This window comes from Tinamus guttatus, unplaced genomic scaffold (genome assembly GCF_059628265.1).
Source record: "Tinamus guttatus ecotype Peru unplaced genomic scaffold, ASM5962826v1 Tinamus_guttatus_pri_ptg000489l, whole genome shotgun sequence".
In the NCBI taxonomy this organism is placed as follows: Eukaryota; Metazoa; Chordata; class Aves; order Tinamiformes; family Tinamidae; genus Tinamus; species Tinamus guttatus.
Window position 1 is genome coordinate 2,004,806 of NW_028289023.1, and position 23,389 is coordinate 2,028,194.

Consider the following 23,389-nt stretch of genomic DNA (forward strand, 5'->3'; position numbering starts at 1 on the left):
GTGGTCTGTGCACCAGAGTAGCCATTCATTGCTTTGCTTTTCTAGGGGCAGTGTTTAAATCATTTAAATTTATGCCTGTTGCTGACATACCGGCTGTGCTCATTGCTAATACTTTATTTCCATTCATACTACAATTTCTCATTCATTGAGATACAAGTATGAGGATGCTGACCTGTAGTTAATCCTACAAGTCTCTGACTTTAAAATTAATGACTATTAAATATTAATGGGAGCAAAGAGTGGAAGTCAGATCATCTTTTCAACAGCTTCGTGCCCCTGTCACCAAGCTATAATGTCATCCTCGATCTTGCCTTTTTTATTCTCTTCTTCCCAGTTTCATATACAGGAAACCCTTTTTTAGGAGCCTGCAGTCAAGCAGCTAGTGTGAGAGTTAGAGCTGAATGAGGGTCTCCCAGCTCCTGGCTGAATGTTCAAACCACCACGTTACTGGATCAAAATGGGTTTGTTTAGCCCAGATCCCAAGACATTATCCCACACACCAGCATAGAGGCTATGCTAGACAAGGGAGCAGCACATGCAGATATGTACAGACATGAACTTGTTGAGCTGCTGCTGCAAAAAAAATTCAAAATTCAGCGATGTGTGTTAGGGCCTTCCCTAGGCACGTGTTTTCTGGATATAGTTTATCCAATGAACATGCTGCAGAGAAGGGACTCAGAGGCTCCTGTGTCTGCAGTGCCAGCCTTAATCACTGCAGTGCCATATCCCTCACTTTGTCCCAAACCTGGCGATGGGCTGCAGGTTCAAACCTTATCTTAAAGGACAGAACTGAACATTGCACTTTCTGTTCTCTCCACGAGTACTGTAACATCTCAATTCCTACAAGAAGCACCATCACCTCTTCTAGCCATGCTTCAGTAACAAAAAGTCCCCACTTGTCTGTCTGGAGCAAACCAGACCGAGGGTGTCCCAAGTGGGCTCCCCATGTGCCATACTCAAGTATCAGACACAACCCTAGGGCCATGGAGGGTTCAGGATAACATCACACAAGGGGGTGCTTTAGAGTCACAAAGGGAAATGCTTCATTTTTAACTGTGTCAGTCTTGGGTCAGGGCTGTTCCTCAGCTTCTTTCTGTGCTTTTTTCTCATGGCCTTTTCTTTGGCCCCACTAGGTGTGACCATATCCTCACACGAAGCCAAATATACAAGCTGTAAATATTAGCCTGTGTTTAAATCTATGTGTCTGCAAATTATGATATCTTTTCTAGTTATAAAGATAATGAGATAAAGCAGAATTCAATCAAAGCAGTTGGGCCTAAAGTGCATTAATACTTAATATTACCCTTTACAATTGTAATTATGATTTATTTACTTTTTTAATTGCTATCTGGTTTACTTATCTCTATGAGAGAGATTTCTCAAGAGTATCTTTCAAACTATACTGTTTTATTTTTGCAGAAAAATGCAGACATTTAGTGAGATGGAAATTACTTCCTTATTGTCTAAAATTAATTCAGCCTGTCAAAATGAACTCATTGCCATGCACAGTGCTTCCTTTTTAATTCAGTCTCAGCCTTTCCAGCAATTGAAATTCTGTGCTGAGATGATGTACGTAGCATTTTTTATACATATTAAACCCTACATATTAGGAGGATTAAGGCTGCATATACATTTTAGAATAGGGCATGTAATTATGAACCAAGTTTCACTCCAGGAATGAAATAACATGTGTCTTCCATTGGTCTTGTAAACTGTTTTTCCAGCCAGGAATGAAGCTGTGAAGGGGGCTAAAAGGGAATAGAAGGGACTCTGCTGCCTGCTCTTACAAGTCTCCAAATTTTGCTAGATCAGGATAAAAGTGGAGAGAAATGTTTATGTGTAAATAACTAGAATGTCAATAGTCCTTTCCTTTTTTTTTCTTCTTGGAATAAAAAAAGAAAAAAAAAGGGAAAAAAAAAAAAAGCAGAGGAGGATGGAGGAGCTTGAAAACTCTCATGGATATAGGAAGAGAAAACCTTAATACTGAGAGAAAAGTGTCTGTCACCTGAGGAGGGAGTAAAAAAATAGGGGCAGAATGGGGAAGGAGAAGCAGCCAAACTACTTCTGGCACTGGGGACAGTTCTGAGCTGGAAATGAGAGGAAACAAAGGAAAAAGGAATAAAATGAACTTTCAGATCACGAAGTCAGTGTTTTGGGAGCACAAGCTCGTAGTGCTGGGAGCCCTGTGGTCCAGCTGGGTCCTCCTGCTGCACTCACAAGACTGGCTCTGCCCAGAGAGATGGGAAGGAGCAGCACAAGCTGACCTGGTCTTTGGGGGACACTACACACCTTCCTCTTGGGAAAGGTCCAGAGCACAACCCCACGGTGAGCAACGGAGATGGAGGCCCAGACCCATCTAATGGAGATGTCTGTTGTTGTCTGGACAAGCCCAGACTGACACTTGTAGGGAGCAGTTCATCTTGTCCTTTTGTAGGCTTCTAAAATGGGTCAGATGGCTCACCCCCGAGGTGGTATCTGCAGTGATAAATTAAATACAGCTGGGAATGCTCTTGAGCATGGAGGCCAACAGGTGCAGCAGGACTTGAGTCTGCACTTGCGAACTCTTTTCTACACCAAAGCGAGGAGCGGTACACACTCAGCCGACCAAGATCAGTCCAGGCACATCTTGGAAGGGCCTGGAGAAAGCTTAGCTGGCGTGTAGCTTAGCATGGGAGCAGTGCAGGTCTCACATGTTCCTGCACAGACAGTCATGTGTCTGTTCCCAGAATCATCGCCAGGTACCATTTAATTTACCAGTATGGATGCCACCTAGTGTAGGCTAGAGAGAGAGATCAAGGTGACTGGCTCAGGTACGTGTATCTGTCTGACAGGTATCCGAGGCTCATCCAAGCACAGCCAGGTGCAGCCCAGCTGACACCAGATCCACAGTCATGGTGATGCCCTGCCCCAGGGTGGCAGGTCCCCACTCCACCATCACCTCCTCGTCCCATCAAGGACTAACTGTTATCTGGCCTTCAGGGTTGTCTGTGTCACATACGGTCTTGTCTGAGGAAAGACATTTGGTCTGGCCATAGGTTTCCTTCAGGGTGAAGAATCGGTTAGGGAGACAGAAGGGAAAAGACAGGGCTTTAGAAGACCTTTACACTTCATACTCCTATCTCTGAGCTACTTTAACTCATCTTTGCAGCTGAATATGTCTGTGGCAGAGGTTCAATATTCCAGAGTCAGCTGAATGTTGTAGGAATTAGCTCAGCTTCCCTGGGTTACTGTGACTGTGTCACAATCCCTAAAAAGAGGACAGCAGAGAAAGAAAAGGTGGGGGACAGAGCGAGCTGTTGAGGAAAAATCTTTCTTTGGAAGGCAAGTGAAAAGATTGCCATTCCCATAATGAGATGATTGTGGAACTGATTTTTCTATCCAGTGTCAGAATCAAAAAAGTAATTGAAAATGATTTAATCAACCTAGGTGCAGCAGAACAAAACTTCTGTTACTCATATCTTCTGCCATCACTCCTATTTGCAAAAGGGGCAGTAGAACTACAGGCCAGTCAGTATTTCCTCAATCCTCAAGGAAGGTGATGGAGCAAATAACCCTGGAAACCATTCCAAGTCGGGAGAGGGGATCTTACCAGTGTGTATAAATATCTGATGGGGGAGAGTAAAGAAGATGAAGCTAGACTCTTGTCACTGGTGCCCAGTGTGAGGGAAAGAAGCAATGGGCACAAGCTATTTCAGAAACTCAATTTAAATATAAGAAGAAAACTTCTTATTGTGAGGATGGTTGAACACTGGAACAGGTTGTCCAGAAAGGCTGTGGAATCTCCATTCTTGGAGACTCAAAACAAGACTGGACATGTCCTGGGCAATCAGCCCTGGGTGACCTTACTTGAGCAAAGAGTTGGACTACATGATCTCCAGAGGTGCTTTCCAACCTCAGCCTGATTCTGCTATATGAGACAAGAGAAAAAGAACCTGGCAAATGGAAAATACAGATTTTGGTTTGGGGATTTGCACTAAAAAAAATATCAAGAACCAGAAGGCTGGACTAAGCAGGAACATGGGGTGGTGAGCAGGAGGTGCAGACCCTCCCACACTGAGAGGGATGAAATGTTGGAGCTCCAGCTGTGCCACCCAAGGAAGGGTGCCCATCTCCTGCTAATGCTGTATTAGTGAGTGAGTAGGAGCTGATATGAATAATGCTCTGTAAAACAAAGACCAGGAAGATAAATTGGCCATGCAGGTCTCTCCCTCACACCGCATTGTACAAATTCAAGCAGAGAGGTGGGATTCCTGCTGCACCACTGCACTTCGAGGTCAACAGTATACAGGTTTCTGGGAGGTCTGAGCAAGGGAAGGGAGCCTGTCACGGCCAGGGCTGCAATTAGAAGTTGACAGGGCAGTTCAGCAAGGCTTCAATCACCTCACTGTCCAAGCTCAGGCTGAAGCCTGAACTACCTTCTAAGTAATCAGATTAGGAAACCGTGTCTCTGTGGGGAGCTTGTCCAAAACCGTCCGCTGTCGCGTGGCCTGATTTTGCTGTCTAGCATGGTCAGTCCCCCTTAGAGACAAGATGCAGGTGCACAGACTGAGCATGTTGCTCCGAGGTGCCAGGGCTCATTTTCCTCTTCCTGCACTACATTTTGGGCTGAGATGGCTTCTTTTTCCCTGCTGTTCCTGAGCAGCTCCCGAGGGTGACTCCTCCAAGGGTTGTGACTCCAGCTTGCCCAGGGATGCTGCACAAATGGCTGCTATGTCTCCCCATGCCCTTGTCAGAGCAGGAACGCATCTCCTGTGCCTGCAGTGTAAAATCCTGATAATTACAGGTGTGCTTTGAGTGGGGCTATTTTGCTAGATATTTCTGGTGAGATGAGCACCAAGGAATTCCTAAAGTGTTGAAAGTATTGACGAACAATCTGACATTTCTTTCCTCCTGTGTTCAGTGCTTTCTGTGTCCCACCAGCTGTGACATTTGTTCCAAAAACAGGCCAGATGTGAGCAACACACCTGCACTGTCACTTCCACATTTGCATTTTTTGCATTTTTTTCAGATGCTTGTGCTTGGCTCATCTGCAAACTATTCTGGGACAACAAAGTGTTGACTTCTCCAGATTTAGCACAAATGGCTGTGAACCATCAGGAATATTTTATATACACGGTCTCTGCAGTGAAACAAACCCTGCTTGAATTTAAGGCTTTGCATCTGTGCAGAGTGAAATAATGTAACAAAGTCACTTTTCAGATCAGCTCTTTTCTGTTTTGTGTTGTTTTTCTAAATGAAGGTCCAAAATACTCTTCTTTTGGTAACTACAAAATACTGTTTAATGAGAATCCTAAAATCTGAGAAGTTATTATTTTGAAATTTGAACATGAAACAGTGGTTTCTTAGATATTCTAGCTTTGTACTGTTTGAAATTAAATTACATGTAACTAATTAGTTTTCTTAATGCCCCTTATTTTGAAATTAGAAGCATCACAGTGTGTGAGCCGGTGACTTTAAGCACAGCACTCCCCTCTAGCGGGTGAAATCAAAACATCCCAATTTTGCAGGCCCTCTGCATCCTGCTCACCAGCAGCAGCTGACATGGAAGCTTTCCCTTTTTCCTCAAATACTCTGAAGATTCTAAATTGTTGTTATTCTTCATACTTTAATATTTATTTATGTTATATTATTTTTGTTCTGGATTATAGTTGGAGAGGGAGAGAGGGAGAGCACCAAGCAAATGTGAGGTTCACAGTTCCTACTCCTGATTTTTTTTTTTTTAGAGCAGTGGTTCCCTGAGCAATCCTCCTGCTAAAATTTCCATCAAAACTAGCAAAACATTATATTTCCACAAAACCTTTCACGAAACTAAAAACATTTTTAAAACATCTGAAAGGAGACGAGGCAATATTCTTGAAAGTCACGTTCACCAGAGGCTCCTGCCCAGCTGCAGCTCCTGCTCCAGCAGCACGTCTCATCCCATTTCCGACTCCTTATGCATTGGCATCCTATGCTCATCCAAAATTAAGTCCTTGAAACTTTTCCCTGTTCTGTAAACCAAAAGTAGTGATATGGAGCATTTGGGCTTTAGGCAGACATAAAAATAATAATAAAAAAATCATATCCATTTGTTTATTACAATTCTGCAATGATGCAGCTATCAGTAATGGAAGAACTTTTCTAACCCCTCCTTTTATTCCTCTCTTGCATAACTGTGGTCATGTTTTTAATTAATTTAAAATAGGACATTGCCTGAGATCCTCAACAGCTTCCTGAATTTTGTGATCCATCCCATCAATCCACTGAAATCAAAGCAGCAGCCCAGCTGGCACCAAGTGCTCTGAGAGCAAGCCATGAATATTTGCATGAACCAATTTATCTCTTAAAAATGTTTCTTCTTGACTGAAGCATAAATTGCCTTTACTCTAATGCGCTATATGATGAATCACATTTGAAATATGTTTATTTTTAGCAAACAAATGCTAATGGAAGCCTGCTGTTAAAAATAGACAGTACAGTTGGCAGAGAAACAAGGTTTGGGGAATCTTTCAGGGGAAATGCCCTCAGCACAAGTCATCTGGGGAGAAAGCTCAGCATCCATATGGAAGTTAGTCCTTCCACATGGGGGGCTCATGAACAGCAGCTCCTCCAGTCCTGGCTTGGAATCCAAGCCCTGGTACCAGCCAAGCACCCTCCCGTGCAAGGGGCCATCCTGCCTGCAGCCCCCACCACAGGGAGGTCACCTTCTCCCGCTCTTCTCAAAGCGCCCGATGCCCGGGGGGTGCAATATAGATAACAGATGTGTCTGAGGATGCACAGGGCATGCGGGCATCCGCTCACTGCCCCAGCGGGAGCCACCCTAATGGGGATTATCTCTCCTTGATGCTCACCTGCCCCGGGCTCCCACAGCACATCTCTCCCGGCAGCTCTTCCACTGGTTAATGATCTTTATCCTAGACAGTTTTCTCCTAATGTCTAACTGGAATTTCCCCAGATGCAATTTAAGCTCTTACTTGTCATATCCCCGGAGAGAACAATTTATTCTCTCTCCTTTTGCAGCAGCTTTTTTCATTGCTGAAGAGTGCTATGGCCAGTAAATCTCCTATACTCTAGACTGAACAGCTCGATTGCCCCAGCGTTTTCTCTTACATGAGGTTTTCCAGACTTTCAGCCATTCTTGTTGCTCTACTCTTGTCCTTGCCCGGTTGATGCACTTCTTGCTTATAGTATGGTGCCAAAACAGCAGCCATACAGCCGAGGCATTTGGCAAGTGGCCTGCTAGTATCACTTTGCACATCTTACGCATAATATTCCTGTTTACACATCCTGGTATGATGCTTGTCTTTCTTTTTTTCACAACAGAAAGGCACCATGGACTCATGACCAGCATACTAACACCATTTAAGATGTTTCAGCAGAACCAAGTAGCCGGTTATTCCCTAACTTACATTCTGTGCAAGATATTTCTTCTGTTTGTGAATTGCATATTGAATTGCATTCTATTTTCCATGCCACCTCTCTGATTCATAATAAATGTTTAAATACTAACTCTGTCCCACAACATGCTTGCAGTTCATCCCAGATAACTGTAGCCTGCAAATGTAAAAGGAGATTCCCTATTCCATTATTCAAGTCATTAATGAAAATATTTTAATAGCATCTTCTCTAAGACAGATCCCCATGAAATCCAGTGAGATAGCCACTCCAAGAGTGTGGGTATTTTTCCAGACAGTTTTTCATTTATTTTCATAGCAGTTTATCTAAGTAGTGCTTACACTTTACAGATTTTAGTCCCAATGGCAAATGTGAGAGGCAAGAGGCAAGATTTTTAAGGACAGGTCAAGTCTTTTAGAAGCCTAGATCATATAAACAGAAAATAGATAAGCTTCCAAGCACACAGGTGCTACCTCAGTCAGTGTTTATCAAATATCTGCTGTGTATTTTCAACATACTTCTTTTTCACTCGACCCAGCATTGATGGAATTGGGTGTGATATGAGATCTTCTCACCATGCTTTAATTCCTGGGTAAATTGTTGTGCAAATGCCAGTTCTCATGGCAGTTTGGCTCCACCGAGTCACCCTTAAGCCAGAAATGCGTAATCACAAGATCTTGCTCGTGACACTGTCCTCAGCCCTCCTTGGATTTCATCTGCCACTCCAGGGCTTCATCCTTTTGGAGCCTGACATGGGCCAGTTTCCACACAGGCCCCCAAAATTGCACTGGACACACAGACAGCCCTTGATCAAACTAAATCACAAACCTAATTTTAGATATATTTTTTAAGCATTTTGTTTGAAAGGTAGTTTCAAGTTGGCCAGCATCTCTTTCTTGCTGCCAAAAGATTTTACCCACTGAGTTCCAGCCAAAAATGCAGCCTTCGTTTGGAAAAAAAAAAAAAAAAAAGTGTTTTCACTGACAACCGTCTAAGAAAGCCCAGCCTTGTAAGCCTTTTGCTAACAGAAAATGACCTGAAAAATCTGGAAATTATTCCTGAAAAAAAAAAAAAAAACTAGTATGCATGATTTAATGCTTTCATACATAATCAAGAGAATGTTCTTATCTTGCAAAAAAAAAATCACATCAAGAAATCCTTGGTAGATCCAGAGTGCTTCTCATTATCATATAATTTTAGAAGTTGGGTTGGCTCTAGTTGTTTGAAAAGGCCCCAAAAGGCCCAGAAGATTTACAGGAGACATAGATTATAACAGAAAGCATATCTGAACAGGAGACATGGATTATAACAGCAAACATGGCTGGGAGTCTAGATTTAAAGTACCGGTTTAATAAAAATATAATTAATTCCTTTTTTACAGGATTTGGCATTTCCTGGGACAAAGCCCATTACTTCATAAATCTAGACTGCAACCCAAACTGGGAATGAAATAGTCGGAGTCAGGAATTTCAATTAAAGATGATTTACACAGAGTAGCATGGATGTTTCATTGGCAGACAACATTAAGAATCAGTACTTTATGACCTGTCACTTATTTGAGTCATCTATCATGTTTTATCCTCAGATGAATGATGGTTATTTGACAACTCAAAAAAAAACAGAAAAGAAGTTTTTGCTGGTGTCACACTTCCAGATAAATTTAATAGCTAATAGTCTACAATAAGCAATTAAAACACATTGATCTGTTAGAACAGAACCAATTCTATTCCATGGGGCCTGAGGGAAATACATCTCATAAAAATTGCTATTTTCATATAAGAAGGAAAGACAATCCATGCTTCCCCTGCATGAAAAAAAAAATAGACTTAGCAATGCATAGCTAAATACTGAATTTGGTGCTTTACATAATAGAGGAGAAAGGAAATCATAGAATCATTAAGGTTGGAAGGAACCTCTAGAGACCATCTAGTCCAACCCCCCTGTACATGCAGGGTTCCTAGAGCATGTGGCACAGGACTGCATCCCAGTGGGTTTTGAAAATCTCCAGAGGAGACTCCACAACCTCTCTGGGCAACCTGTTCCAATGCTCTGTCACCTTCGCTGTCAAGAAATTTTTCCTTAAGTTCCTGTGGAACTTTTGGTGTGTCAGTTTGTGGTTATTTCCTCTTGTCCTATTGCTGGTCACCACTGAAAAGAGGCCAGCACCATCCTCTGCACTGCCTCCCTTGAGGTACCTATAGACACTGCTCAGGTCCCCTCTCAGCCTTCTCTTCTCCAGGCTGAACAGGCCCAGCTCCCTCAGCCTCTCCTCATAGGGCAGATGTTCCAGGCCCCTGATCACTCGTGTAGCCCTGCGCTGGACTCTCTCCAGCAGCTCCACATCCCTCTTGTACTGTGGGGCCCAAAACTGGACACAATACTCCAGATGTGGCCTCACCAGGGCTGAGTAGAGGGGCAGGATCACCTCCCTCGACCTGCTGGAGACGCTCTTCTTAATGCACCCCAGGATCCCACTGGCCTTCTGCCAATCGCGTATCCTCTGCTTGAGCCTAGCAGATAAGTCCTTGAAACCTGGTGTCAATGGAACCAGAGACAGATAGATACATAGGGATGTGCCCATCTGGAAGGTACTACAAATTTGTACCTAGACCCAAAGCAGAAAATCAGGAGATTAAATCATGTGAAGAAAATGAAGGGATGAAAATGGCTATGTTGGGAAGTTAGAAATGTCATGAATGCTCATGCCATTTTTCTTGCAAAGTTTCATCTCTGAATTGTGTGTGGCACATGAATCTTTATTTTCATTAAAAAAGAAAAAAAAAGGGAAAAGGAAAAGCTTCCAAGTTTCTGTTCCTCAAAATTTCAAAAAGCATGAAGTAAATATCTAGGAATTCAGACTGTTTTCAGAATCTCATGTCTGTACATCTCCCTTGTTTGTGAAGGCTTGTGATTCATTACAACTTTCTGGAAAACAAGAACAAGCAACACTGGCACTTTGTTCTGGTATGACCGAAAAGGAGACGTTTTCATTTTTACTTAGTTCTGTATGTAGTTAGTTGAAAACAACCAGCTTCCAAAGTAGCCAAGAGCTTGTTCTTCAGAACATTTTCTTTCCTTTTCCACATCTCTCAAAAATAACACCTTTGATCTGATAAAAATAAAAAGCACCTGAGAAAAGCTTCAGTCTCAGCAAATTGGCATTTGCAATGAAAATCCCTTTGATAAAATGTTGCTGTGGGCAATGCCATGAAACACTGTGAGAGCAAAGAAGTTGGAATGATGACATTTTTTTCTGTCACCAAGCAATCTCTGAACCCTCATTAGTGACGCATTTTGAGAAGGACCTCAGAGGCGAAGGAGGAGGGAAGCAACGTGCTGCATCAGCAAAGCAGTAGGGATAAGCCCCTATCAGTCTCTAGGGATGGTGACCAATCCTTTTGGGGACACTATGATGCAGTTACTTGTATCTCACTGATACAAGCTTCCTGCTGAAGCTTTCCCTAGTGCTTCCTGCACGAGGCTGGTCAACACACAGCAGCAGGTGGTTGCTCCTGGGCACAAGCTGCTCAGGAGCGCATCGCAGCCTAAGCCATGCTGAGCTCTCTGCTGCCTTCCCCTTGTCAGCAGCCACAGTAATAGCAAGGTCAATGCCAAGTGTTGCAGCTCTGCACAACAGAGGCACAAGCATCCTGTTGGGGAGTTAGAAGAACAGTTTTCTTTTCCCTTTTGCTAGAGTTTCAGCTCATTTTAAATCTGCGGGGGGTGGTGTGGCTCTGTGGCTGGAGGGTGGAGTGCTGTGGCTGCAGGGTGGCTGCTCCTCGCTCCACAGTCCCCATCCCTCAGAGGGACCCATCATTCGTTCTTCTCCAGGGCTGGGGGACCTTGGGGGATGTGACCATTGGAAAAAGCTTCCAAATGAGAAGATATCTCAGTGTCTGAAGAGATGCAATATTTAATCCCTGCTCTCTCTCTAGGATATTCATCATCACAGATTTACTTATCTGTCACTCCCTGACAGTGGCAGCTGACAGGGACGGTGACAGCTGACATACATTAACCAGGCGCAGCGCAGAGGCTATCATTCCAGCACAGAAATCTATCATTATTATTTAAGCACCAACAAGGAGCCTCCGTTGGTGCCCAACACCAGCTGCAAATGGCACCTGCGCTGGAAAGTTGATGCTGTCAGGGCTTGTTGGAGGAGAGGGAACTCCTGAGCCCTGTTAGCTTTACTGTCACCAAGGCAGGAGGTGGCAGCAGCAAAACCATGAGCCTTGGAGCAGCCTCTGCTGGGGATGGATGCTCTGGTTGCTCACAAGTCCCTGGCGTTCCTGTCACACTGGTGGCAGAGGAAGGAGAGAGGAGGCTCAATAGCAATTTCTCATTGAGGGTAGGACTGTGAAAGCCCTTCTGAGAGCTCTGCTGTGTTGTACAACATGATGCTGCACAGGGTGCTTGCTAAAGGCTGCAGGTGCAGGGAGATGGGCTGCTTTCCTGACCCCTGGGGAGGTGCTGTTGAGGAGGTAAATATCCTGGCCTGACTCTGTTTCTCTTGTCTCACCTCCTCCCTTTTTACTGATAAGCTTCATTTCTAAGCAAATTTATACTGGCCTCATCTTCATCTAATGGGCTGTTCTGAATTCTTTTTATTTTTGAGGGAGGTATGACTGAATTTAGAAAAATCCTGATGATGGTTGGTTTGATATGGTACGGCCTTTTTTTCTTCTCCTGGTTAGTCTTTTCAATCAGGCTTGTCGCTTTTCAGACCACCGTGCCCTCTCCTGCCATTACAATAGCAATCATGCCCAGTTACAATGGCAATCACAGCCTTATAGCAAGGTTGGGTATGATTTACATAAATTTGCCTCATAGTCATTGGTGGGAATGACCAAAATAGAAAATTGTCTGTGCGTGTGTATGAATCAGGTGTAGGGAGGAAGGAGGAAGCAGCCACCAACCCCTAAAGCCTGTCTTAAACTGTGCAAGGTATAATCCTGTTAGAGGATGGAATGTGGTGAATCATTTACAGCACCACATGGATGCCGCATCTAATGTTAGAGAAGCATCTATTGGTGGGTGGTAGCTTGTACAAAGAGCCTCCCTTCAGACTGTACACAATCTTCTCACTCATGCAAGCTCAAATGCCAAGGAGGTGCCTGCCTTCACAGAGATAGACTTCTGTATCCTGCCTTTATACATGGTCTTCCAAGAGAAGTCCAGAGAAGACTGGCTGCATTGAGAAGCTTCAGGATAGATGACCTCCAGAGTTATTTATTTAGTTGCATTCCTGAAGGCATCATATACAGAAGACATCATTAGGAGGGGCTTGAATATGGAGAACATAGTGGCACAGTGAAGTACAAGGGACAGCAGGGAAAGTGGAAAAATCTCAGAGTGGGAAAAGGATAGGGAAAGGAATTGAACTTTGGATGCAAAGGTTGGCATGGCTGTACCTGCAAAACATTGTAATGAAGCTAGAAGAGGCAGAACCCTCCTACACCCAACTGCAAAGAACAGAGAAAGGCAACATGAGGGATGATGCTCTTGTCATTGTCATCGCGATTCCAAAGCCGCATATATATGCAGAGAAAACTAAAACCTCAGGTTTGCTAGATACACAAAGTTGTCACCTTCCTATTTCTGAACCAGAATGACTGAGGATGACTTGGGCATGATATCGTAATTGGCTTTCAGGGCCAGTGAAAAGTAGCCTGTCCTGCTGCATGCTTTTGAGCTAAGTAGTTCATAATGCTGTTCTTTTTTCTCTGCACTGCTAATTGCTGTCTTCCTTCTATACTGAAAACTCTTTAGGGAAGGAGTGGGCTTTTTCTTCTGTAAGAGTGCACTTAACACACTTTAAGCAACTCAAAAAACAAACAAACAAAAAAGGAGTAATATAGATTTAACAGCCATGATATATTGCTATAGACTGCCCAAAGTTTGCATTAATCAGCCTTGCAGTAATCCTGCAGGAGAGCTTAAAATAGAAGATACCTGGTCTGCAGATATCACACCATGCTCCCTCAGGACGTTGCTGCCAGCCAGGCAATTCTGACTGATTGTGGCCACCAAGAACTTCCTCCTCTTCTTAGACCAGCTTTATGAACTCTCAGGTCCACCCAGTTGTTTAGCCGAATTTCACCCACTGAGATTTCTTTGGATGTTGCTTGTGAAGGATGAGTTTTGGATGTCATCTCTAAGCTTTGGAAAGGCTAATGCATCTTACGTATGACTCCAAATATTTTATATCTGCACAGAGTATATGTAGGCTCCCAGCAAGCATAGTTCATACGGCCAGCAAGCTATTAGTTAATGATTTATTTATTGTTTAGAAACCTCTGAGTTAAGCGTCTTCTTTGGACTTTTCTGTTTCACATAAGAACACTACCTGGCAGCTGTATGACATTTCACTGACACAGAAAGGAGTTTCCTGTTTGCAGCTCATTTCTTGCTTTTGACTGAGGCCAGATGTTGGAAACCCTTTAAGATGACTCTGGGCGTGAAGGCCCCCCACACTCCTCTGATCTGGCCTGACAGCCAGAGCAGCCCACACTGGCCTCCCACATGCACCTCTTTTTTTTTTTTTTTTTCCCCTCTTCATTTTTTAGGAAGATGGCCAAAGAACAGAGAAATGATTTCACACAAAGAAAGAAGAGTTTAGAAGGTTTCGCTAAAATTCATCTACTATTCCAGACACTGATGAGTTTTATTCCATTTTCTTTTAAACTGAACTTCTTGTATCTGTTTTCCAAATCCTTGATGTGCTAAGAAGGCAGTTTGCAAGGAGAACATGCAAACCAGTAAACATTTTCCCATCAAGTCTTAATCAAAATCAGCAAATCATTTCAGGGAATTTCATTCACAAAAACATCCTTTTTAAAAAAGCCACCTCATGCAGATTTGGCTAGCCCTGTACATAAGATAATGATTGTGTAAAGTTCTTGAGCAAGTAATGCTCAAGAGTGAGTCTCTGCAGTGACCCAATCCTGGACAAATAATAGTGAAAATGACTGAGATTTACAGCTCCTGCACCCTTTTCTGGCATCTGCTACTCTGATTACAGGTGGGACTGGCTGCCATGCATCCTGCTCATCAGCACCAAGGAGGAGGATATTGCCTATTAAAAAGAAAATCTGAAATCCTACTGCCTGTGACCAGAATGGTCAGTCAATGGTCATGGCTCTGCTTCTGTTGGGAGGGAAAACTGATTACATGAGTCATAGAATCATAGAATGCTAAAGGTTGGAAGGGACCTCTAGAGGTCATCTAGTCCAACCCCCCTGCACACGCAGGGTCACCTAGAGCACGTGGCACAGGACTGCATCCAAGTGGGTTTTGAAGTTCTCCAGAGAAGAAGACTCTACAACCTCTCTGGGCAGCCTGTTTCAGTGCTCTGTCACCATCACTGTTAAGAAATTTTTCCTTAAGTTCCTGTGGAACTTTTGGTTTTTCAGTTTGTAGCCATTACCTCTAGTTCTTTTGGTGGCCACCACTGAAAAGAGGCCAGCCCCATCCTCCTCACTGCCTCCCTTGAGTCAGGAAATTATCTGAAATGCAGCTTGTTTTAAAAAAAGCAGTGTGTCCTTTCTTTGAACACAGAAAAATAGGCCTCATCGTAGCAGTTTCCTTACTCAGAAATCCCGTCTGGCACCTTCAATATCCTGGCTCTCTCCCAGGACCAGAAATCCTCCTCTCTCTGCTGTGCCTAAATGCGTTGAAAGACGGAGCACTGCATGTCAGGTAAGGAGAACCTCTCCTCTTCCCGGGCCAGCTCTCGCCCTCATGTGGTGGGTATTACCTACCAAAATATAGGAGTTTTTTTCTGCATCAATAAAACCTGTTTTCCTAGATGGAAGATACACTGACATAAGCTTCATACGCATTAAGTTATCACACAGTGCAACGTACTCTAGGTGTTCCTGCTAGAGCGGGGAGGGTTGGACTGTGTGATCTCTGGAGGTCCCTTCCAACCCTGGCCATTCCGCAATCAACTCTAACACTGAAAAATGAAGAAATCTCCTGAAGCTAAGATACACCATTTAAAAAGGTAGACTTAAAGTGGATGTTAGCAAAAATAAAGAAAACATAAAAGCATACAACGACAACCCAAACATTTTCAGCCCCAGGACCTTACTTAGGCGCCCGTACTAAAATGCCCTGGCCCTTGGAGGGGCTCTCAATGAACAAGGACAGATCAAAGTTCATAGCAGGTTCTGAGTAAAGATGATGCAAAGCTTCCTGAGCAGACTGATCATGCAGCTTGAAGGCTAGTGAAGCAAATAAAAATAACTACAGATCCTCTGGGTTCCAGAAAAGAAATTAAAAAACAACTCCGTCAAATGCAGAGCATATAAAGAAAGTAAAATATTTTCTCATAAAATCACTGAGGAACAGGAAGAGTTTAGGAATCACTGTTCAGGGATTCCTGTTTAGTGACAGCAATTTATTTGACCATCTGGGTAGAGAAAGGCTGCAGCAAACCACACCGAGGAAATAAAAATAGATGAACAACAAGTAACTGGTTTTGCTTGGCTTGCGCATATAACTCTGCAGAGCAGGAAGCTACTTAACATGAAAGACTTTATTGATGAAGGCATTTCAGCGTCTCTCCAGCTCTTCCAACAACATACTCTATCTCCCATGCCAGCAAACCTGTCTTGCGACGTGACTCCCATCTCCAATTCCCCAGAAATACCTCCAAGCACAAAAGACAAATTGACAAGGACTCTAGAGAGGAACTGCCAGAGGAAGGAGCATTTCTGTGATGCCTCCTGACCTTCTGTTCCACAGTAAAAGAAAACTCTTTGGGACAAACAATAGGAGGCTTTTTGCTGTATTTGTTCATTATGACAAATTCTCCCTTTTCTCAATAGGCACAGAGTAAATATTGAAAAGGAAGACAACCCTTTCCACTGTTGTGTTGGATGTGACCACTGAATCTCCTCATTTCTGTGCTTTGAAGAAACACTCATCCCTCCCCCTTGCTCCCAGCACACTGTGTTGCACGCGCTGATCATGGCCAAGGTCGTGCACACTCAGCACACTCAAGCTGAGCATGAGCCCTGCAAGTCTGCTGGGGTCTGGAGGTGGTTGGTAGGGAGATGCTGGTGGTTGAGCCATCACCGCAGCGAGTCTCATGTCTGTCAGCCCAGAAGACAGGGAGGTCAGCTATGACTTTCTCCAGTCCTTGAGATGGTTGTCTAACTCTATCTGCCTTCCTCACCAACATACAAACATATGTTATTTTCTTGGTCCTGCATCCGAACAAGGAGGCCACACAAACAAGGGATTAGGCAAAGTGACAGGAGAAGCCTGAAATATTGCTCCTGCCTATATTCTGCATTTCAGAGCCCATGATTGCTATCTGATTAAATGTAGGTACATTCGAAGGAGGATCCTGTTGAAAGAAGAAAATTGTCAGACCACGATTAGGTGCCTCCCTTAAGCTGCTCTAAAACCACTTCCCAGGATTTGGAGGTGAAAACCTTGAATTTATCTTCTGTAAAGCTGTTAACTTTCCATGCAAAGGGAACACTTCTGATACAGAGCCACACATCCCAACGGGATGAAAAACACCCATCATCAAGTTGTGTTCAAGTAAGAACTTTGACAGCCTGATAAAACACCTAATCCACAACAGCCTATTAATTTAATATCTCAGGCTGACTATTTCTTCTACTCATGGGAAGTAAGTTCGCTACTTTTCCATTCCTTGTTTTTACTGGTGCTAATCACTCTGTGCAGGATATAGATATATACATAGTCCAGGACTCAAGCATCTAATTTCATCCATGTCAGACTTGTCTCCAGTCTCAGCCAATGGTCTGCAGTCCTTTAGGAGCCATCTGGGGGGTGAGGTCTGCGCTGGACAATCACCTGGGCATGAAATGAGTCACTTGGAACAGGCCTTACCTCTCTCCAGGAACTACCCAGGAGTCAGGGAGCAGATGCCCAAGTCCTAGGGAGCTGACATTATGGGAAATGCACCTCCAAACCCATCCTTCGCTGTTCATCCCTGCTAAGGAAGGATCCTCACCTTTCTCAAAATTGCCATCTGGAAGATAATATGAACTTGACAAAATCAAGAACGTCACCAGGGAGACTGTCCTGACACGCTCAAGGCTCCAGACTTGAGAGAACTGGCAGAGCCTGGCTGGGAAGGGTAGGACCTGAGCAGCATGACAGTCCCTGGGAGTACTGAGTGTGCAAGACGTGCAGCTGTGGCTCCGTGTGCGCCTTCAATGCACTGTGTTATTTCTTGTGGACAACGATAAAGGAATTGCTTGTGGCCAAGCCCCATCCAGTTATATGCAGAACATAGATACTAGTAGCCTGGAAAAAAATCATTCTGGCAGGATTCTTCAGCCGTTTTTCTGTTTCCTCTTGAAAAAGGATGTCTAGTAAAAATGGCAGTTCTGTTCAGTGGTGAGCTCCTACCACCCTCTGACTCTAGCAACACCGTTGCATGGCCACAGACCACGCTCCTGCATGTAGACTAGCTTTGGTCTCCTTCCCATTGTAGCACATTCTTGAATGCTTCTGAAGGCATTTCATACAGCCTCTGCCTCTGGAATTGAACTGCTGCTACTGACAGGCAGCACCAAATACAGCCCAGCAGATCAAATAAGATGTATCATTCCCTCAGTGCTTGGGTTTCACAGAGCTTGAATACCAAATTTGTTAAAACCTTGCTGTTATATATTTGATTTGATTCGATCTTATTGCAAGGAAGTGCTGCAGCAGAAGATCCAGCTCATACACCCTTCTGCTGAGATGATCTTCTCTAATGCTGCGCATACAAAAATATCACAGAACCACAGTCTTGAAGTTTTGTGGAAGTTTTTGTAACTCCTCCAATGTTCTCTGTATCCCCCAGACACCATCTTTTAACCGTTGCACTCAGAGTTATGCCTTGGCAGCTAAGGATGTGATCCTGCTTGCTAGTTTGCCAGGTTAGGGAGGAAATGCGCTTACCTAGCCCTAGTGAAGACAGGGGATCATTTATCACGTTTTGCTGAAAAGATGCTGAAGCACCCAGGGAAGAGCTGCCAGCAGAAGAGGTCTATCTGGGAAATTTTTGTATTTCCATTTCAAGAGCCTCATTCTCTCCTTACTCTGACGAAATTGTAGTGCATGAGGAGGCATAAGACAACACAACATCTTCAGCTTTCGACCACACAACTGCTTCTAGGACTGTCTGTGGTCAGCATCTCCAAAAATACATTCTGAAGTTTCAGCAGATTTGATCACCAGGGATCTCATAAGTTAGGACAGAACCTGAGGTGGTGTCAGCTGTAAGAGTATAATATTTGCCCTGGGGTGGCTCTCAGGGCACTGCATAAAGGATGCTGCCTCATCAAAGGGAAACAGCACTTAGGGCAGGCAATCAAATGGGAACAGGCATCTACAGAAACCCTCTGAACAAGTTTTGTATTCCTCTAATCACACACACACACAAAATTCCTTCTCTCAGGCCTCCCAAGTAGTTTCTGCTACAAGCTTTGAAGGGAGGTTCTTCAAAGAAAGGAGAGCAGAGCAGCCACTGGTTGCCCCTTGCAGCTGGGCGTCTTCCTGCCTTTCCTGCTTCTTAATTACCCACATCAGGGCCCAGGCCCTGAATACACTTTGCTATTCGATTTGGGGCATGCAGGAGTTACAAATGGAACTTTTAACATGCCCAGCATTGCACTATCCCCAGTGCAAGCAACAAAACCACCTACCTGTGGTTACGAGGCGCTGACCCAGATCGCAAGCAGAAAGTCAAGAACTTGTTAAAACTGAACACATCCCAAGTTTTCTTGGCTTGCTTCCTTGGCAGCAGATGTGTCCAAGACCAAGTCTCTAAAGAGTGTCCCAGGTGCCTCATCATGTTTATTTGCAGTTGCAGACCTCCAGCAGCAATGTTTCTCTCCTCCTTCATCTTCCACCATACACCAAAAACACCACAGCGTTTAGAAGATGATACTAGCAACATCACTCCCTAGGTTAGTGGGATACTGTGGGCTCTGGAGATGTTTGGAAGAGCTGACCAGTGTTTTATTGCTCTGTGGGCTTTTGAGGGCTGCTGTAGTTTTGGCATAGCACTGATTTTGGTGGGATCATTCCTTTTAAGCTCAGTAGACCACAGTAATGGCATGTGCTTAGAGAGAGCGACAAAAGGTTAACTCTTGGGAAATTGTCATTTTCTAGATTATCAGTCAATAAATGGCTAGTAAGAATGTATGCATATGGCTGGTTAAGTATAAAGTCTGTTACACAGAAAAGACTTTCCTTGAAAGTTAGTCTACAGTCATCTTCCGTTATCTACTGTACATCTGACAGCCTTTACAACAGCACCATGTAATGTACTATCTGAAATTCAGTATGTGGTTTGATACCTTGGCAGAGAGCAATGTAGAAATCTCACTATGATTCATCTCGTAATGAGGAAACATTGGTGGTCTCTCTCTGAAAATCTACTTAAACTCTAAAATGCTGAAAATCCGTGTTGGTGACGGCAGCCCCACGCTGCAGCCACTGACTTCCCTAATTGAACAGGTCAAATATGAACAATACCCATGTTGTCAGGATGTCAGCGAAACAGGAAGCCTTTCAAGACTTTAAATAGAGAATTTAACAGCGTAGCACCTAGGTGGTTTGAGCAATATGGCTTTCACAAAGACCCCTTTCATCAGCTGATTTCTAGGCAACAGCACTAGAAAAGGTTTGTAAGTTGCTCTAAGAAAAGAAACTTCAAGGAGTCAAAAGCGTATGATGTACTACAAAGCAGACTGACGGATGTTCAATGTGGGTGATTTAATTCTGCAGGTTCTTCTTTCCATAGTATCAACTAAGTGCCTGTGGCATTTATTAATCTTCTTTTCCATATGTATAACTAAAAAGGTCTTAGTATGTCCTGATGGCCAGGAATCCAGCATAACACTGTTAAGGATTTGGATAACACAAGTACAGAACATGATTAAAAATAATTGAAAGAAATGATCAACTCAGTTCTTGCAACCAGAGATTTTCCAAAGTATCATGAGGGCATGTGCTTCTCACTGTGTAACTTCGGCTTTCTCTGGATTACATTTTCACTCATAGTGAGTTGTCTAAAAGGCTCAAAAAACACCAATATCTCACGTAAACAAAAAGATTGGATATTAAATACTTTATTTACTCATGGTACTTACCCATATTCATTATATTAATTACTATATTTGTAAAATACACTAAAATTCCCGATTCAAACCATTTTTAATAGACTTTATTTATCAGGAATATGTGAATTTCTCATCCACTCTTTATTTTTGCTATATGTTTCAAAAGGGACAAAGGAAGCTCAAAGAGCTATAAAGGATGATTTTGCTTTTACAAGTGGAAATTATCGAGCTCATTATATATTAGCTTCATTAAAATATTGTTCCCAAAGCTAACACTACTTTGAGTATTCATTTTCTGACAAAAGCAAAACAGACCTATTCATCTTTGGCAGGTCCCTCCTCAAGCTCCTCTTATGCTTCCTGGATAGGTTATTTGCTAGTTTCTAGCCTCAGCAATAGCAATAAAAGCGTCTCCTTTGTAAAATACATTTGTGCTAAAGAGGTATGCTAAACATGTGTGGGCTATATTGAGTCAGAAAGTTTCTGCCAAAACAGCCTTTGCTTGAAAAAACATCAAGTGACTGGAAGTTAATGGGGAAAGCAGGTTGTGGGTCCATGGCAGCCTACCTTGCAGCTTCCTGAATTTCCACCACGTGCTGAAAGCCCTCAGGATTCTGGGCTTCTGCTCGGGAACATGAGTCTCCTGATTTGTGGGTGAGTCAGCAGCGATCAAGGGGCTGACAGGTGTCCAGATATTACGGGGAAAAGTGGCTGTTCCTTGTAATCTAGGGAAAATAATGAAATATTTAATTCCTCTTGCATTAACTTTTTTCAGAGTTGCTAGTTCTGAAATTCAGAGTGCACTGCAACTTCACAATTAAATCTGTTCTCTTCCTTTTTCTTTTTTTCTTCTTTGACATTCCTCCCAAGTTTTGAATTCCAGCAGACTCCCACTGAGGCCACAGTGGTAGGATCAGTGGAAAGGGATTGCAGGGAAGGCGGTTTCCCTTCTGCTCGAGTTTCGGGCGCGTAGGGGCTGTGACCAGTAACACATTTCTGGTGGCCCCAAGAGGTCCCTGGGGAAGGCGAGAGGAGCTGGAGCTCTGGAGGCAGCTGGAAGCAGTGATAACGCCCCAAACCTGCATTTCTTTATGGCACCTCCTAAGGGACCCAGCTGTCCCCAGCTCCCCACACTGCCCCTCCAGTCCCTTCTCACCCTTCACATCATAGCTGGGGTTGGGTTGGGTTTGGGTTTTGCTCTCTAGCAAAACCATTCTGTTCAATGTCTATGTAACTGCAGGGGTTGGAGTTAGTTTTTGAGAAGAGTGTGGATTGAAAACATCTCTGCCATCACTGAGTCTGCTGTTTTCAAGTCGGTCACAATGTATTATTTTATAGTATTTACAAATGTGGTTTGTGGGCACAGGAGAGTGAAGGAAATTATTGACATGAAACAGAAATGCCAGGAATATAACTTGATGTGTGGTATTAATCCAACAAATGTGATTCTTACCCCCCACAAAACATCTTTATTTTCTTGTTGTTCAAACTTAAAATGAAACAATCTCATTATTTTGACTTCCCATGTCAATTTGTTGATAAAAACTGATTTTTAAGGATTCTAGAATACAGATCACTGCAACGACCTGAAGATTAAAGCTGTCATGTCTCCTGATAAATGGAAATACAAATAACGAAGTGTATTTAGACTATTGACCAGACGCTAGCCCTGAGCCAAGCACAGTATGAATGTCTTTATGTTTGCTGGCAGTAAATCAGCTTCTCTCTTCTCTCTGTTTTGCACAGTCCTACTAAGCCAATCCTCACTAGAATGAGCACAAAATAAAATGAATAACAGCTTTTGTACATCAACAACATTAAAATGGGAAGAAGCTTGGGAAAGGGCCTCCGACAGAGAAGAATGCTGATAAGTGCGAAACTGCCTGATTGGTAAGCGCTACCTTCTAAACATAGATCAGCCAGACACAGAAGCGATTTTTGGAAGAGAAATGCAATCATGGATTACACACCAGCTCATTAGAAACTGTTGCTGACTGCAGCGTTCAGAAGACATGCATGAAAAGTCACATTTGGGGAATAAATTAAAAGGGGTGTAGTTGTTGCTAGATAAACATATGTAATATATATGCATTGAAGAGGTTTGTAAATGACATTTTTTTTATTCAGATGAAGAAAAGCAAAAAGCTTTAAAACCTTTCACAGTAGAGAGGCAGTAAACTCCAGACTATTCCTATCCCAGTAGCCAAGAAGCTGATAGGAATTAGCATTAAATTAGCATTTATAAATAGACTCTCTGAATGTTTTCATCATCTAGTGGAAAAACCATAACTTTTACTGCTACGTTTCTGCACTTCGTTTACTTCACTGTATAATAAGTTGACTAAAAATGTAAAGCTTCTCAATTTTTACTGCATATGTGCTCCAATTAATCTATGTCTGTAACAAACTTAAGACTGAAAAATTATTTCTGACCTAGATTCTAGTTCTATGAAGCATATATAAGATACATCTCACAGAATATCATAATACTCTAATTTCCCAAGCAGCATAGAGTTGTTTATGTTGAAAGTGATGAAATAAAAGTACCTGATTTCTTTTTTTATTTAATAGGAGAAAGTAATTTACCCCTTAAACATAACTTGCAGCTGCCTGCTGCAAGGACATTTCCATAGTTTTTCTGCCATATAACTACTGCACAACATTAGTCTGTGCTGGAGGCAGTCAGGCTAGGTGACCTAATGATCCCTTCCAGCCTTAAAATCAACTCTGATAGTAACAGGGCAAGAAAACTCGTGCCGTGAAGAGGTGCGGGCAGCTGGGGCAGGCACCTGGGGTCTATCCTTGGGCACCCAGCTTGGCATCCGGCACCACTGGACACACGAGGCATTGAGAAAGACCTGGTAGACATGAGCAGTGAGGGCCCTGATAAGAGATTTGCAGAGGAGGGAGCC

The 23,389-nt window shown here is 43.2% G+C and overlaps 1 protein-coding gene across 3 annotated transcripts in view; it reads left to right on the top strand.

Moving 5' to 3' along the window:
* LHFPL3 (LHFPL tetraspan subfamily member 3) overlaps positions 1-22,926 on the top strand; it is a 240,326-nt gene extending 217,400 nt beyond the window's left edge. For all 3 annotated transcript variants that reach the window (XM_088533194.1, XM_088533195.1, XM_088533193.1), the window contains one exon: positions 22,224-22,926. Coding sequence is in view for 1 of the 3 variants with exons in the window: in XM_088533193.1 (XP_088389319.1) it covers positions 22,224-22,252 (29 nt within the window). In the remaining 2 variants the exon portion in view is untranslated. The remainder of the gene's footprint in view (positions 1-22,223) is intronic.
* Positions 22,927-23,389: the final 463 nt, after the last annotated feature.